We start from the raw sequence: 15118 nt of genomic DNA, 5'->3' as shown, positions 1-15118 counted from the left end.
GCTTCAAACTCTTGGAATTGGCAGCAGACTTCATCCTTAGTCTTCAAGAAGGAAATCCAGGTCCTCTCGCAGTGGTCATCAATGAATGTTACATAGTACTCATATCCACTCAATGAGACATAGGACATAGAACCACATACATCAGAATGAATCAAATCAAGGATACCTACAGCTTTGTTGTCACTGCTCTGGAAAGGTGTCTTGGTGTACAATACCAAAGCACACCCCCTGCACACATCATGGTGCTTAGTGCTGAAATTTGGCAACCCCGTAAACATCCCCCTCAACATCTTGAAAGCTCCATGGTGAAAGTGGGTCATCCTCCTGTGCCACAACTCACATAAATCACTGCTATTGGTTTGCGCTACCATAGCTCGAAGAGGTTGAAACATGAGTCTGTATAGTCTCCCACTGCAAGCTCCAATCACATGAGCAGACTCAATACTGGATCCTCTAGGATATATCAGCACTTGTCCCTTCCGGAATAGTACCTCATACCCCCTGTCCTCCAAGAAGGAAACTGATATCAAACTCTTCTTCAACCCTGTAACATAAAGAACATTTGTCACCCTTAGAGTAGGTGATGACTCCCTCTGAGATGAAACTGTCCCAAGCACAACCTCCAAGTCAATGTCATCCTCCAAAAGGCTCATGAAGTGCTCTTTAACTCCAATCATATGGCATGATGCTCCACTGTCTATTATCCATGAACGAGAAGATGTGACATGAGTGGCTAAACTCACCACCAAAGCACGCTCTGAATCAAACATAGCCGCAAATTCATCGACATCCGCTGAAACTGCTTACCCTTCGCACAAGCAAGGAATTTCACTTTGCTCATGTCCTTCTCCTTAGACTTCTGCTTCCCCCTATCTTGCTTTGCTCCACTAGAAGACCCCTTCTTGATCTTCTTGCCCTTCTTAACCTTTGTCGCAAGAGCAACATTCTCCCCTTCACCTCCCCCACCTTTCTTGCTGCCTCTTTTCATACCCTTGATCTCCTCTCGGAGGAAATCGTCCCACATCCTCCAACCAGGAAAGTGTTCTTTGGCCACCAAGCTGTGGATAAAACTTTCACACTTCTCGGTGAACCCCTCTAAAGCAATACAAACCAACTACTCCTATAGAACAATCTCTCCTACTACTCATCCTTAACCTGTGAGACTCTGGTGAGGAAAGATGTCACACTGTCGGTCTTGGTCATCTTGGTGTTGCGTAGTTTTTGTTTCAACACCATCTTCTTCTTCTCATTAGAACTCTAGGGCAAAGAGACCAAGGACTTCCACATTTGATATGCATATCTCATCCCCGTAACATGAGGGAATAAATGGTCTTTGATGGCATCTAGAAGGATCCTCTTTGCCTTCACATTCTTCTTGTTGAACTCAACCAACTGCGCTGGATCAGTGGGTGCTTGCACAGTTGCTTCAACAACATCCCACATTTCCACCTCCTCCAATAAAAACATGATTCTCTCCTTCCATGGACCAAAGTTTTTACCCCCCATCAATCTGTCATCTACTCTCAAAACATTAGCCATGACCCCACAACCAACAAAATGAAGGAAATCTGGAAGCTAGAATCAATCTCCTTCTGAACTTCTGAATTGCAGAAGTCTTTGGTTTTCTGACAAAGTTTCAAAGGTATGGTTCACTGTTTGAAGACTCTGGTAGCTTGCTGCCCTCTTTATCAGCTGACTGAAAATGAAGATTTAAGCCTCAACTTGGCTCTGATACCATGTAGAAAATCAATGATCTGCACCTTTACCCCAGTTTACAAGTTTGCATGTGTTTATTTGGTCCAACCAACATGTTTTGTCATGCTGATATAAATTTCAGAATGCATTAATTGTAAACATTCAAAGATTACTTATGCTTTTATTTTCACTTTTCCTGTTAGCTGAAATTAATACAAAATTTAGGCAAACATTCAGGCATGTGATACACTTATTTTTTGTCAAGATGACCCTGGAAAAAGTTAAAAACCCCACAGCCTCTTGGCGAAAACCAGTCTTCAAAGGAGTATTTTATTGCTTGAGAAATTAGTTTTAAGTACATAAAATTAAACACAGTACTTATCTCCCTTTAGCGGAAACATTAAATGCAATTTCTGGAAATTCGTGCCCATTGATAATTTTCAGATTTACAAATTTTGCATGCCCAGAAATTTTCTGCACTTTCCCACAACTCAGCTCCTTGATTTCTGTGCCAAGAAATCTGCCTTGAAATCTGTGTGTGCTGAAGCAGCCTTGATTACATGCCAGAACAATGTCAAATTCTGTGCCAAATCTGCCTTGACTTCTGTGCTGAAGCTGCCTCGATTTCTAAACTGGAAGTGACTGAATTGTGTGTCAAAATTCATGCCTAGTGACAGCAGAGCAGCTCAGCTCCTTGATTTCTGCGGCAAGAAATCTGCCTTGAAATCTGTGCTGAAACAGCGTTGATTTCTGTGCCAAAACAATGTCAAGGTCTGTGCCAAATCTGCCTCGACTTCTGTGCTGAAGATGCCTCGATTTCTGTGCTAGAAGTGACTGAAATGTGCCTCGAAATTCATGCCTGGTGACAGCAGAGACCCTCCTAAAAAATCATGCTGAACAGTCCCTTGAAATGTGTGCCACAGCCCTCAAAATTCGTGCTGCTGTTTGCCTCGATATCTGTGCCGACTGTCTCCTTGATTTTCATGTTCTTCTCCTTGGAATATGTGCCTCCTAATCCTGCCTCCCTCCTAGAAAATCGAACTCTCCTATAGTTGCAAATTCTCTTTCAAGTTCTCTCTCTCAAGTGTGAGGTGAAGAAAATGAGCCTCCCTTTTTCCCTTTTGTCTCTTAGAAAAGATTGAATCCCTAAATCTAGGATCCAATGGATGAAATTTAATTTCCAAATTATAAAATATGTGGTTGAAATTAACTCTCTCAATTGATCCCCCTCACACATTGGCCCCATTACTTAAAAGCCTCCTAATACCATTTTCAAGTTGTATATGTTTTTCTATTTTTCTCATAAAGTGATTTTCAACTCATTTTAATATTAGAAAAGTGCACTTAGTACTTTATACATAAAGTCACTTAATAAAGTACAAGTGACTTTAATATTAAAAAAATACATGATACAACACTTTTAAGCATAGTTTTAAAACTCCGACTCCGACTCTGACTCGATCGAGGATCGACTCCGACTCCGACGCCGAAATGGTAATGACTCGGCCAGTTCGATTTCAATGACTCGGTCGTTGTAAAAAATACATTAAATATTTATTTATTTTTATAAAAAACATAATTTTAAAGATTTTAAACATAATTTTAAAGATTTTCATTCATGTTTCCAAACACCCAGCGTTATAATATAGATGGAAGACAACATATGATCAAAGTAGGCTCATGAACCAATCCATTATATCAAAATGGTACCCAATGGCAATACATAATCAACTGTCATACATGATCAAAGACTCAAAGCAAAAAACACATAACCAAGGAGGCTAGAAATGGCCTCTACAACAAAAGTAAACTGTGACCAGACTCCAGTACTAGTACTATAGCTACTGGCTAGTAGCTACTGCCAGAGGAGCCAAGATCATGTCGATCAATCTCTGGATCATCATCAGAGTCAGACAGGGGGCCCATGGCTCCTCCTCATCATCATCATCTCCAACTGCAGCTGTAGAAGTGGTACCACTAGCAGGCTGTGCAATTGCAGCGGATGCAAGCTGAGATAGAGTAGATATGCAGTTGCGCTTCTGTCGTGGCTGAGCAGAGGAAGCACCTACAACTAGAGTCATTGCTGGCTATGAGACTGAGGCTGTGGATTGGGATCTGCATTCAACTGAACAACATGTTCAAGTTCAATTGATGTCTCAATATCTAAATCTAAATCAAGATCCTCATCAGGATCAAACTCCGCTGGACGACTCTCCACTACCCAATCTGATGTTGGATCAATGTCTTCCAACACAATGGGATCTGAATCAGGTCTTTTGTTTAGCGAATGGTTTCGTTTGAGCCGGAGGTTGTATTGGACATAAACTAGATCATTTAACCATTTTTGATCCAAACGGTTTCTCTTCTTTGTGTTACTTGGGAGCAAGAGCGAAAACGGGAGCGGGAGTGACATTTTTAGAAGCTCCTGGTTTGGGAGCGAATCCCAGAGGAGTTCGACAACCAATGTCACTAACATCAAGGTACATAGAGGGTTTGGTGCTCTTGATTAAATACGAGTTTCATACCCTAATACATGACAAAATTCAATGGAAACATTGCAATCCTCCAATCTTGAAATCTGAAACACTGATAAGTCTGCTGGATTTTGAATGAAATCTAAAATTCTACTTTCTCCATATGAAATCCAATGAGGCCGAAACCACTCTCAAACATCCTGAGTCATTTCATGGTAATGTTAAAAATTTAAGTAAAAGGATGAAAATGAAGATTAAGGAGAATGTCACTTTTACTTTAAGAATCTAACATTACCATGAAATTTGAATAGCATATCAATAGTAGAGAGCATTTGAGTGTGTTAAATAGGGTTTGGGAGGGGGAAATGGACCCCAAATAACATTTAGCTAATTCATAAAACACCTTGAAGTCCAAACCAATTATCTCTCTTCTGGATACGACGGACGGGGTTTGTTCTTTGAAAGCAAGCACTACTAGGGGGTCAGGGGGTGCATAAGCACGCTCGACTAATAAGGAGAGGTGCTCGACCATAAGGTCTGTCAGGGGCTCGACTGTTAAGGATGCGCAAGCAGAAACCCCTTAAAATTTCATTAAAATAATGTTAAATCGTTGTTTTAGTGGGTTATGGGCCACTGTTTGTGACTCAGCCGAGTCAGTACAGGAAACAGCCGAGTTGGCCTGGCTGACTCGGCCAACTGCGCCGTTTTTTGTACCGAGTCACTCCGGAGGGCAATGAAACAGACCAACTCGGCCGTTTCCGTTTCGAAACGGTAGTTTTTTAAAACTATGCTTTTAAGTACCTTTTCCACCCATGACATTGATATAATTCATAAATGTCACCAAGACAAAAGTCGTTAATGTGTCCACTGTCTACTAGGCTAAAAGGGATAAATGCATAGTAATACCTCTCCTTGATACTATTTCCAACAGACCCCACTCCTTTGCCTCACCGATGGAATCTGAATTTGTGTAAACAACTTCAATGCAGAGTACACACTTTGCAAATCACTTTTTCTCTAATTCGTAAATCCCTGTAATCCTTTTCTCGTACAATATTTCCACAGTGGAGTGTTACTGCCTGCTATGCTTTGACAACAAAAATAGAAAATGAGATAACTATACGAATGGAGGTTAAGATAGTTAAAAGGGAAGGACCAAGGTTCCATGTGTAGAAAACAAACTTCTCACTGTTAAGGAAACTCCTTACTCACATCTGAGAAATTTGAAGAAGCAAAACCCACCAGTGATTATTCAGGAAAAGAAGTTGCTCACTGTTGGAGAAAAAACAATAAAACTTCCACATTTTGGAGTTTCAACTTTGCACACTTCTGAAATGGTGACGTAGTTGAAAGGAATAATTACTTTGTTTTTCTAATTGCTTCTCCCTTTTTAAAATTGTTGGAAAGCCCCCCTAGTATTTAGAGTACTTCAGTATTGTTCTTTGACATTGTGTTTATTCCTGGTCCATGGATGCCAAACAGATTCCGACTCCCCTTTGGGTGCAGGACAACCTTACTTCAATAGTTGTTTTTTTCCTTTGGTTTCACATCCCCTGACTTTTTACCTTGGTTTTTGATAGAGAGAGGGACAAGGTTACTTGGGAGCGGGAGTGGGAGCGAGATTTTCAAAAGCTCCCGGTTTGGGAGCGAATATATATATATATATATATATAATTTGATTCATATATGTCAACAAAAGCATGTAGAATGACGAATTAGATATAAAAAGCATAAAAACATAGATTGGACCATATAACATAAATCATCTAGAAGTTATAATCTTCATCAACCACGTCCACAAGTTAGTAACATACAACATATTGAGTCTCAAGATTCATCAATCTTAGAGTTTCAAGCTTTCAAAATTCAATATATAACATTTATCATCATTGATCACCAAAGTTGTACTTGTAAGCTAGGTGTAACCATTACAACAAAGAATATCTAACATGAAATGAAATGTTGTAAAATGAAATGAAATGAAACAACTTTCAACTTTCACGAAGCATCATATTCATAATTCATTACCAATGAGTTATAATTGCCAACTTAAAACTTAAATTGTCATGGATTGTTTAGAAAAATATCATAATAAATATGAAAGAGTCAACATTTATAAAAATTGCTAGAAACTAGAAAAGACAAGTAAATCTATTATCTATAGCTTCCTCTTGTCGTCACGAGAATTGTCTAATATCTGAGTAGGTTGTGGTACTGGTGGTCTTCTAGGAGTCTCCTCCCGCATAGTTGCACAACCAGAACGAGAAGGCACATGCCCTCCATGTGAGGATGTAGATGGAGGCGATGACAACAAAGGAACAATAGTTGGAACTTGAACACTGGCACTGCTACTGGATGGTTGGGCCTGGGGGTGGCATGGTTGTTTCTGCTTCATCATCATCTCTCAAAAGTTTTGCTTCCAATTCTTCAAGTTGTATAATGCCATCCTCCAAATTATCGTCCTTTGGGTGGTTGTCCCATATTTTATATGTTGGATCCTCATAAGCTCGATCACAATAATGACCCAACAACCTAAGTTGTAGTGCACATAAACCAAGATTTCTGCTTGATTTTCATTGAGTTTGTTTCTTTTCACAATATGTATGAAGTTGTAGGTGCTCCAACACCTCCCTGCAGAATAAGTATTCACAAACTGCGAGAGGAATTTGTTTGCCAATTTTGGCAAAAGTCCCATGCCGCCATATGCTTCTCAACATGTGAGAGCAAAAAATCTGTCTCTATCCTCCATTGCATGCAAAGAACCAATCAAACCAGTGCAACTAAAGTATTCGCCTAATTCAAGACGCAGATTATCACACTCCTCCTTGTTAGGTACGAACTTGTCTAATGCTTCCATATATCCTTTAGATACCTCTAGATCTGTATGGGGTTTGATCCTAACCCCACTCGTAGGTGCAGGTTGGCTCAACCAAGATGGAGAGTAGTATTTTGGCATAAGGATATACACCAAGGCATGTAGTGGAACATTAAGTTTATTCCACCGTGCACACACACAATTGTGAATCATTGTATACAAGTTGGGATCATTTTCTTGAACAATATCTTTTATTTGCCTCAACATGCTATCCATCTGCTCATACACCTCCCCAATCACTGGTTTATCTGTTTCTGCGAAACGAATCATGCTATAAATCGGTTTGGTGAATTGCAATACTTCCCTCACACGTGCCCAAAACAGACCATCAAGAGCGGTCTCCTCCACCTGTTCAAAACCTTGCTTGTCAACTGCATTTGGAGCCTTGTCCTTTAATACCTGCCAGTGTTGACTTGATACCATGCTAGCCAATGACTCTCTTACCTTCAAAAGGCGCCTGAAGGTGAGGTAATAGTTAACAAATCTAGTCGTCGCAATCTTCAACAACTCCAATCTTGAGTGATTGCGGAAAAGCCCATGGGTATTACTATGATTTGTAATAAATTTTATTATTTTTTTGCCTCTCTTGTACAAATCACCAATCCATTTGTATTGTTGGTTTTTGTTCTTAATAATATCATGCTTTAAAAGGTTCATTGTGTGAACCAAACACCCAGACCAAAATATGTTGGGGTATTTATCCTCAATAGTTGCTCCCGCTGCCTTACAATTAGCAACATTATCAGTGATGACTTGGATGACATTGTATGGCTCAATACATTCAATTGTTTCAAGTAATGGTTCTTTAATGTTGATGCCAATCTTGAACTTCTCTGAGTAATCATATGCTGAAAGGAAGATGGCACCACTAACAAACACAACAAGAACACTTATGAATGGCTTGCCTTTACATTTGTCCATCCATCAGATACAATGGACACCACATGCTCATTCCAAGAATTTATCATTTTACTCAAAGAATGTGCTATTTTTGTTTTTTTCATGATCAAGTCCAATGGTTCTAGCCTTGCCATACCTAGGGCTCTTGTATACTTTGGGGGCATCATTTATGGCAGAAACCATTTCATGCCAATAAGGTGAGCGAAGAACATTGAATGGTATCCCACATGCATAGAGAAACTGGTGAATTTTTGAATCCACATCATTCGTACACCCTTCGTTAAGGAAATCTGATATGGTTCTACGACTTAAAGAGATGTTTGTTCCTGTGCTTCCATATCCACTGCCACGGAAGTATGCTGATGGAGTTTTTTGTGCATGTGATTGTGATCTATGTTCAAAGAAACCCTTTGATTTTTTAAATTTGTATTGGGTTTCCTCCTCTTCCCTTATGTATTTGGCTCTGTGTTGTTGACTCACTTACACAAGCTTTAATTCCTATTTGTTTATCTCCATCCCATGGATTTTTCCCACAGAGGTGCCTTTTGGCACGGGTGTATGAACCTGTGTAAATGTTGTTGCAATGGGTGCATGTATATTTAGTGGTTCCACCCCTTTTCCCCGCTTTAGACCTAGAAACATATTTCCACAATGGGGTTTGGTCAGGTTTAGTTTTTCTTCCCTCATCATTTCTACTCTCTTCCTCCTCACCAAGGTAATCCTCTCAAGGGTTTTCATCAAATCCACTATAATCCACTTCTTCATCCTCTTCATCATGATCAACCCCCCTCCTACTCTCGAACACCATAATAACAAAAATAGGAACCAACAAGAAGAAAATGCTAAGCCATATAGCCACGATGTTTGAAGTTTTGAGTCTCCAAAAATATGGAGGAATGTGAATGAGAAATAGAGAAGAGAATGTTTTTATTTAGCAATGTACATATAAAAAACAAAAATGTTAGATTAGAGTGTAGATCCTACCTCTTTGGCCTTCAATTCCAAGCTCCAAGTTCCTCTCTCTTGCAAGATCCTCCAAGTTCCTCTCTCTTGCTCTCTCCAACTTGACAAATGGTAAATAATGGGAGGGGAGAGGGCTTTTTTAACCTTTCCCCCCTCCCCTTCCCTCCCTTTCCTCAACATTTGCCGCCCCTCCCTCTTCGTCCTACAACTAATCCTCCCTCTCCACCGCACGGCTCATTTCGCCCGCTAACGGGAGCAATTTTATAAAAGAGGGATTGCTTCCAATCACTCCCTCTTTTAAAAAATCGCTCTTGGAACGAAAGGGAGCGGTCAAGGAGTGAATGCTACCGACTGCTCCCTTAATCGCTCCCTAAAAAACAAGGAGCATAATTTTTTTAAAGGGAGCACGTTCCCAAGGTCGTTCCCTATCTGCTCCAGAGAGGAGTGCGAATCGGGAGCGGGTTCTGGGGGAGTGCTCGCCCGCAACCCTGGAGAGGGATAATCTCATTAAATTCTTCTATATATTGTATAGAGGATTGGTGCAATAAAGTGGTTAATGTCTAGGATGTCCTGCAAGGGGATAAGAATGGACATCCTAGGTGAGCATATCATATCTAGAACTCTCAAATGGATAAAGGAAAGGGCTTCTCTTCGAAGTGTAAAAGTTTGCTGGGAGGTATATTTAATTGGTGTGGAAGATATATGATATATACCAATCGACATATTTTGTGAAACTAAACCATTATGCACATTAAAAGGAGAAGAACCACTAAAAATTATGTGTATAACCATAACGACATTGCAGCCTATCCAAAAAAATAGCGAGGATTGAATCTTGGCCATTGAGTTTTAGAATTAAAACTGATATCCAATACAAACAAAATTCCCTATTGATTAGAAATCTAGGGCAGCTAGATTAAGTGATTTCTCTTCACTGTGATAACTGCTTGTGATGTTCTTTTACTTCTATTTATGATTAACGACTTCTTCTCTTATTATTATAGCATTCTTATCATCAAACAACTATCAAAACATGAAGATCCATAAAACAAATGGACACAAGATGTAGGATGCTAGCCATGACCAAAATGTCTCCTAGAAAGGGAAACACAAAGAATTTCTTATCTTCTTATAGAATCTTCAAATGAAGACTTCCAAGACCTTTAGACCTAGGACCAAGACCCTTCCAAGACCAATTCAACTTCCTGTAGATGAACTTCTCTTTCACAAAGTCAAACTAAGTCTAACCTTCTTCAATTGCACAACTTCATACCCTGCAACCAATTTTGGCCTTTACTGTGCAGTATGCACTTTTCGGCCCTCCTGCAACTTCTGCAACTTTGTACATGTGGATGAATAAGTCTGATTTTGGCCTCCTTACTTCTTGGCTTGGCTTGCTTCTTCCTTCTAGACAAATGGACTACCTTTCATCAGATTTTTGGTCCTTCATAGAGATCTGAAATTAGGGCTTGTAGCTGCAATCAAACCCTAGCCTTCTTCGCATTTGTGAGAGAGAGAGAGTGAGCAAAAACCATAATTTCGTTTTTCTTCTTGAGATCTAGTCCTTCGTTTGTCTGTCCTTCTCTTTCTTTTAGCTTTCTTGATCGTACTTGATTGATTGATGCAAATGAGGTAGGAGGTCTCTTATATATATGCTTCTAAGGAGGACGAATAACTCTAATGAGGCTGACTTCTTCATTGCTTGGCCGAATTGGTCTTGGAGGGGTAAAATGACACTTTTGACTGAAAATAAAATCCTTTAACTTGTTACAAAATGCCCAAAGGGGTCTTTTACATAAGATAATGACTCTATTGACTCCATGACTCTTTGACAATCCCTAGAAGCACACAATGGGTGCTTTGACCTAAAATAAAAATGACCTTGAGCATGAAACCCATGCTATAAAATAACAATAATAATTCATTTTTTCTTTTTACAAAATATACAAAAATCAAGAGTACATGACATATTATGAAGACTGAACCTAGTTACATATTTCAACACCTATTGGAGTGTAAATAATATAGTTCTAATTTAAGCCAAAGAGAGAGGACAAGAAACTAGGCAAGCATGCGCAAGGCAACAAAACACAGTGTATGTGTATTTGTAAAGGATAAGGAAACAAATTCTTTCATTATTTTTTTGGATGAAGATGTGATATTGGAATAAATATCTGAAATATGGAAAACAACATTCCACTTGCTCCTATTTCATATTTAATTGTATGTTTTCTATATATATATATAATATATATATATATATATATATTCGAGTATATACCTAAAAGAATCGCTTTGTTATTAAAATAGAATCACCTTTAGCTTACACAACATCCTAATTTTCCTCGATTGAGGTTTTAGGTTCACTAAAAAATGAAATGGGAATTCTAAAATTTTGTCCTTTGAGGGATTAACTGACATCCTCGAGTCCAATGCCTACATGGGTTTTCTGTCACAAGTACTAATATTTTCATAGTTTTATGTTGTTATAACTCTCTGCTGTACTGAAGTCTACTGTCTAGAATTATGTCTATTTAAAATTTTATCTAATTCTCTTTGGTGTTGAATACTATTATTTAAAGTGTTTGAAAGACTACTAGTCTGTTTCCTGTTCCAGTGGAATTTGATTACACTTGAAATTCCTAGGCTGCATGTCTTGTAATTCCTTCGATATTCTGTTGGGTGAAGATGTGAATTTGGAATAAATTTCAGGAAGATGGAAAACAGCTTTCCACTTGCTCCTCTTTCATGTTTAATTGTATGTTTTCTAGACACACACAGACACACAGTAATTGTGTCTATATATGTAATTGTATGTTTTCTAGACATACACAGACACATAGTAAGTGTGTGTATATATATATATATATATATATAACTTCGTTATTCAAATATAATCACCTTTGGCTTTAACTGACACACCATCCTAATTCTCCTCAATCCATTCCCATTGGCTGATGAGTCCTGACTAACCGGTTAGGTTCACTAAAAAATGAAATGAGAACTCTATAATTTGTTCTTTGAGGGATTGGTTGACATCCTCTAGTCCAATGCCTTAAATTGGCGTTTTGTCACAAGTGTTAATTCTGCCTTAAATTCTGCTGTGGTGAAATCTACTGTCCAGAACTGTGTTCATTTAAAATTTTATCTAACTCTCTTTGGTGTTGAATACTATTATTAAAGTTCTTGAAAGACTATTGGTTTATTTCCTGTTATAGTGGAATTTGATTACACCTTACAGCTAGGTTGTATGTCTAAGTCCTTCAATATTCTTTTGGGTGAAGATGTGAAATTGGAATAAATATTGGGAAGATGGAAAACAACTTTTCACTTGCTCCTATTTCATGTTTAATTGTATGTTTTCTAGACATGAAGTATTGATAATTTATTTTTTATTTAATTTTTACTTTTTTGAATATATACCTGAAAGAATCATTTTGTCTTTTTATTTTTTATTTTCTTATGGGAAAAAAAACATTTATATTCATAAGAGTGAATATACATTTTTCAGTTCTGTGAGGCTGTCCAGAGTTGTATCAGTCTCTTAATAGGAGAGGCAAAAATTTCAAAATACAAGCTATGGGGACCCTGACATTCAAGTACATGCTTTGTTGACCCTGACACGTGTAAACAGTGGAGTTAGAACTGTAAGAGCAGTATTTGACTGATTATACCGGAGACTATGCTGCACATATGGCACAAAACTTATAAGTTGTCAAAAAAGTCCACATGTGGAAAGAATCATTTAAATTTTAAAATAGAATCACCTTTAACTGACACACCATCCTAATTTTCTTCAATCTAATCTCATTGGCAGCTGAGTAGGAGGTTCGGTTCACTAAAAAATGATATGGGAATTCTATGACTTTGTCCGTTGAGGATTTGCCGGCATCCTCAAGTCCAATCCCTTGATTTGGTCTTCTATCACAAGTGTTAATCTTTGCACGGTTTTATGTTGCTAAAACTCTGCTTTGGTGAAGTCTACTGTCTAGAACTGTATCCATTTAAATTTTTATCGAATTCTCTTTGGTGTTGAATAGTATTATTTAAAGTTAAAGTGCTTGAAAGACTATTAGTCTATTTCTTGTTACAGTGGAATTTGATTATACTTACATCTGGGCTGTATGTCTGTAATTGAATTGAACCACTGTGAACTTGAAAAGGCTTGGACTAACCTTGGGACTGCAAAAAATAATTTTTTGTTTGTTTGTTTGAATCGAGAGTTCTGAATTACATCTGTGAAATGGAAGAGGACTATGATATATTTGTATTTTATAGAAAGCATTGTGCTAAAGCATGGATAAATATGACTTGCTGGGCTTGCATATTTTTTGTTTAACCTTATGCTGCCATTGAGCTGACAGATATATGTTGTATTCTCATTGTAGCTACGAAAAATGTTGGATCTTCTGGTGCATGCTTCTCTGTGTCGCCATCCTCAATGTGTATATATGAATTGTCGTAAAGTCAAAGGGTTATTTCGACATGGAATGCAGTGTAGAACTCGTGCTTCCGGAGGGTGCCCCCTGTGCAAAAGGATGTGGTATCTTTTACAGCTTCATGCACGAGCTTGCAAGGAATCTGAATGTCGTGTTCCTCGTTGCAAGTAGGTTTTTCTATAACAGGCTCAGATCTTGCCTCTTTTGTTGTATATAGTAATGCACGAACGGTAATCTGATTAAGGCAGGCCCCACTATTGCAGTCTGTTTGCATCGCAGATGAACTCAATTCAATATTTTTTATTTTAAAAGTATTAGGATTTTAAATGTGCTTAAACTCTTCCAACCCTTTAGTTTGTGTGTTTATTTTGCAGGGATTTGAAGGAACACTTGAGAAGGTTGCAATGTCAAATGGAATCACGGCGCAGAGCTGCAGTTATGGAAATGGTGAGACAACGTGCTGCAGAGGTTGCTGGCAACTCCCATTCATGATTTAGATGTAGAGTATGTTTGAGAAAAATCCAGAAGCAAAATGCTTCTGTTTGATGGCAGTGCTGGATAAAAGAATTTTCAGGGCCTCTTTAGTGCTTCGATTTACGAGGAAATATTTAATGAAATATTTGTAGTAGCATGTTCAGCAGTTACGAGGAAAATTCATTTATTTGTCAGAAAAATACTCCTGAGATTGTTCAGCAAAACTATTCTATATCTATAATTCACATTAGCACTGCATCAAAATTTGGTGCCTTCATACTTTGACATTCGTGGTTATGGCTGCTAAACTGGACAGCAGCATGGCAGCATGGGATATTAGCACTACTAATAGCCACTTATCCCAAAGAAGTTGGGTTGGTTATTTTTTTCGTAGTTCATAGGGAGGTCACATTTAATCACATGGAAACGCTGGAGAGATCAAGGCCCAGGTTTTCAGGACCACTTTTTTTAGACTGATTTTTTTGGGTGTTTCTGTCGAAGTAGACTAACTTCAATTTAAGGAGGGAGGCAGATATTCCGTCAGAAAGTTCATGTATGTCTGAAGCCTTGCTGTTTCTTGTTTTCAAGAGAGTTGACTCTTGGAATGTCTGAAAATATGTCCAAAGGACGACTCCTCCAACTGTTCAGAATCCAGTTTGCTTCATCTATACATGCTTGAAAGCTAAATTGAATGAGACATGTACAGGTATTTTATGAGAGCGTGTGATATTTTCTGCTTACTCGTTATTTATTCAGCTTCACTAATGTTCTTTATTCTCTGACACCAATTTATTTGTCATTACAGTGAGACGGCAGTTATGGATCCAATGTTACATCATCGTCACTGGCAATGCATGACAGAGCAGCTGATCAAGCATAAGGATAGCATGACTGATCTGACAATCCGAGTTATAATTTGTACAATATTTTTTTTTCAACTCCATTACCACCCATCCAATTTTGCAGGTTCCCTTCTCCGTAGTGATTGTTCTGTACATTCCCAGCTAGAGTTTTCATCATTATATACAAGTCAAGAGTCAACCTCGTTTTCTTGTATCGTCCAAGTTCATTATTTTTATACCTAAGGTTCTTACTTCTGTAAGAAGGGGAAGGATTGACTTTTGACTTGTAAATTGTGCATTATGCTCTGCAAAATGCTTCATAAATAATTATTTCTCACAGAAATTCTGGTCAATTTCTTTATGCAGTGTGTAGTTCAATGTTGCCTTCTTGAATATTCATATTTTGGACGTGTTTCCATTAGCTTCTTTACTAAAAAATGATCAAGCTAACCAGCA

General features: G+C 38.3%; 1 protein-coding gene across 1 annotated transcript in view; it reads left to right on the top strand.

Annotated features, from left to right (window-relative positions):
* LOC149213487 (histone acetyltransferase HAC1-like) overlaps nt 1–14372 on the top strand; it is an 80836-nt gene extending 66464 nt beyond the window's left edge. The window contains 2 exon segments of the mRNA XM_089392026.1: nt 13296–13513; nt 13721–14372. Coding sequence (XP_089248152.1) covers nt 13296–13513; nt 13721–13838 — 336 coding nt within the window. The 3' untranslated portion in view covers nt 13839–14372.
* The last annotated feature ends 746 nt before the right edge of the window (nt 14373–15118 follow it).

The sequence above is a fragment of the Pinus tabuliformis genome, chromosome 1_1 (genome assembly GCF_031772625.1).
Source record: "Pinus tabuliformis cultivar Carrire ecotype Pingquan chromosome 1_1, CPIR1, whole genome shotgun sequence".
Classification (NCBI taxonomy): domain Eukaryota; kingdom Viridiplantae; phylum Streptophyta; class Pinopsida; order Pinales; family Pinaceae; genus Pinus; species Pinus tabuliformis.
Note: the sequence above shows the minus strand (reverse complement) of the source record. Positions and strands in the feature narration are given on the sequence as shown.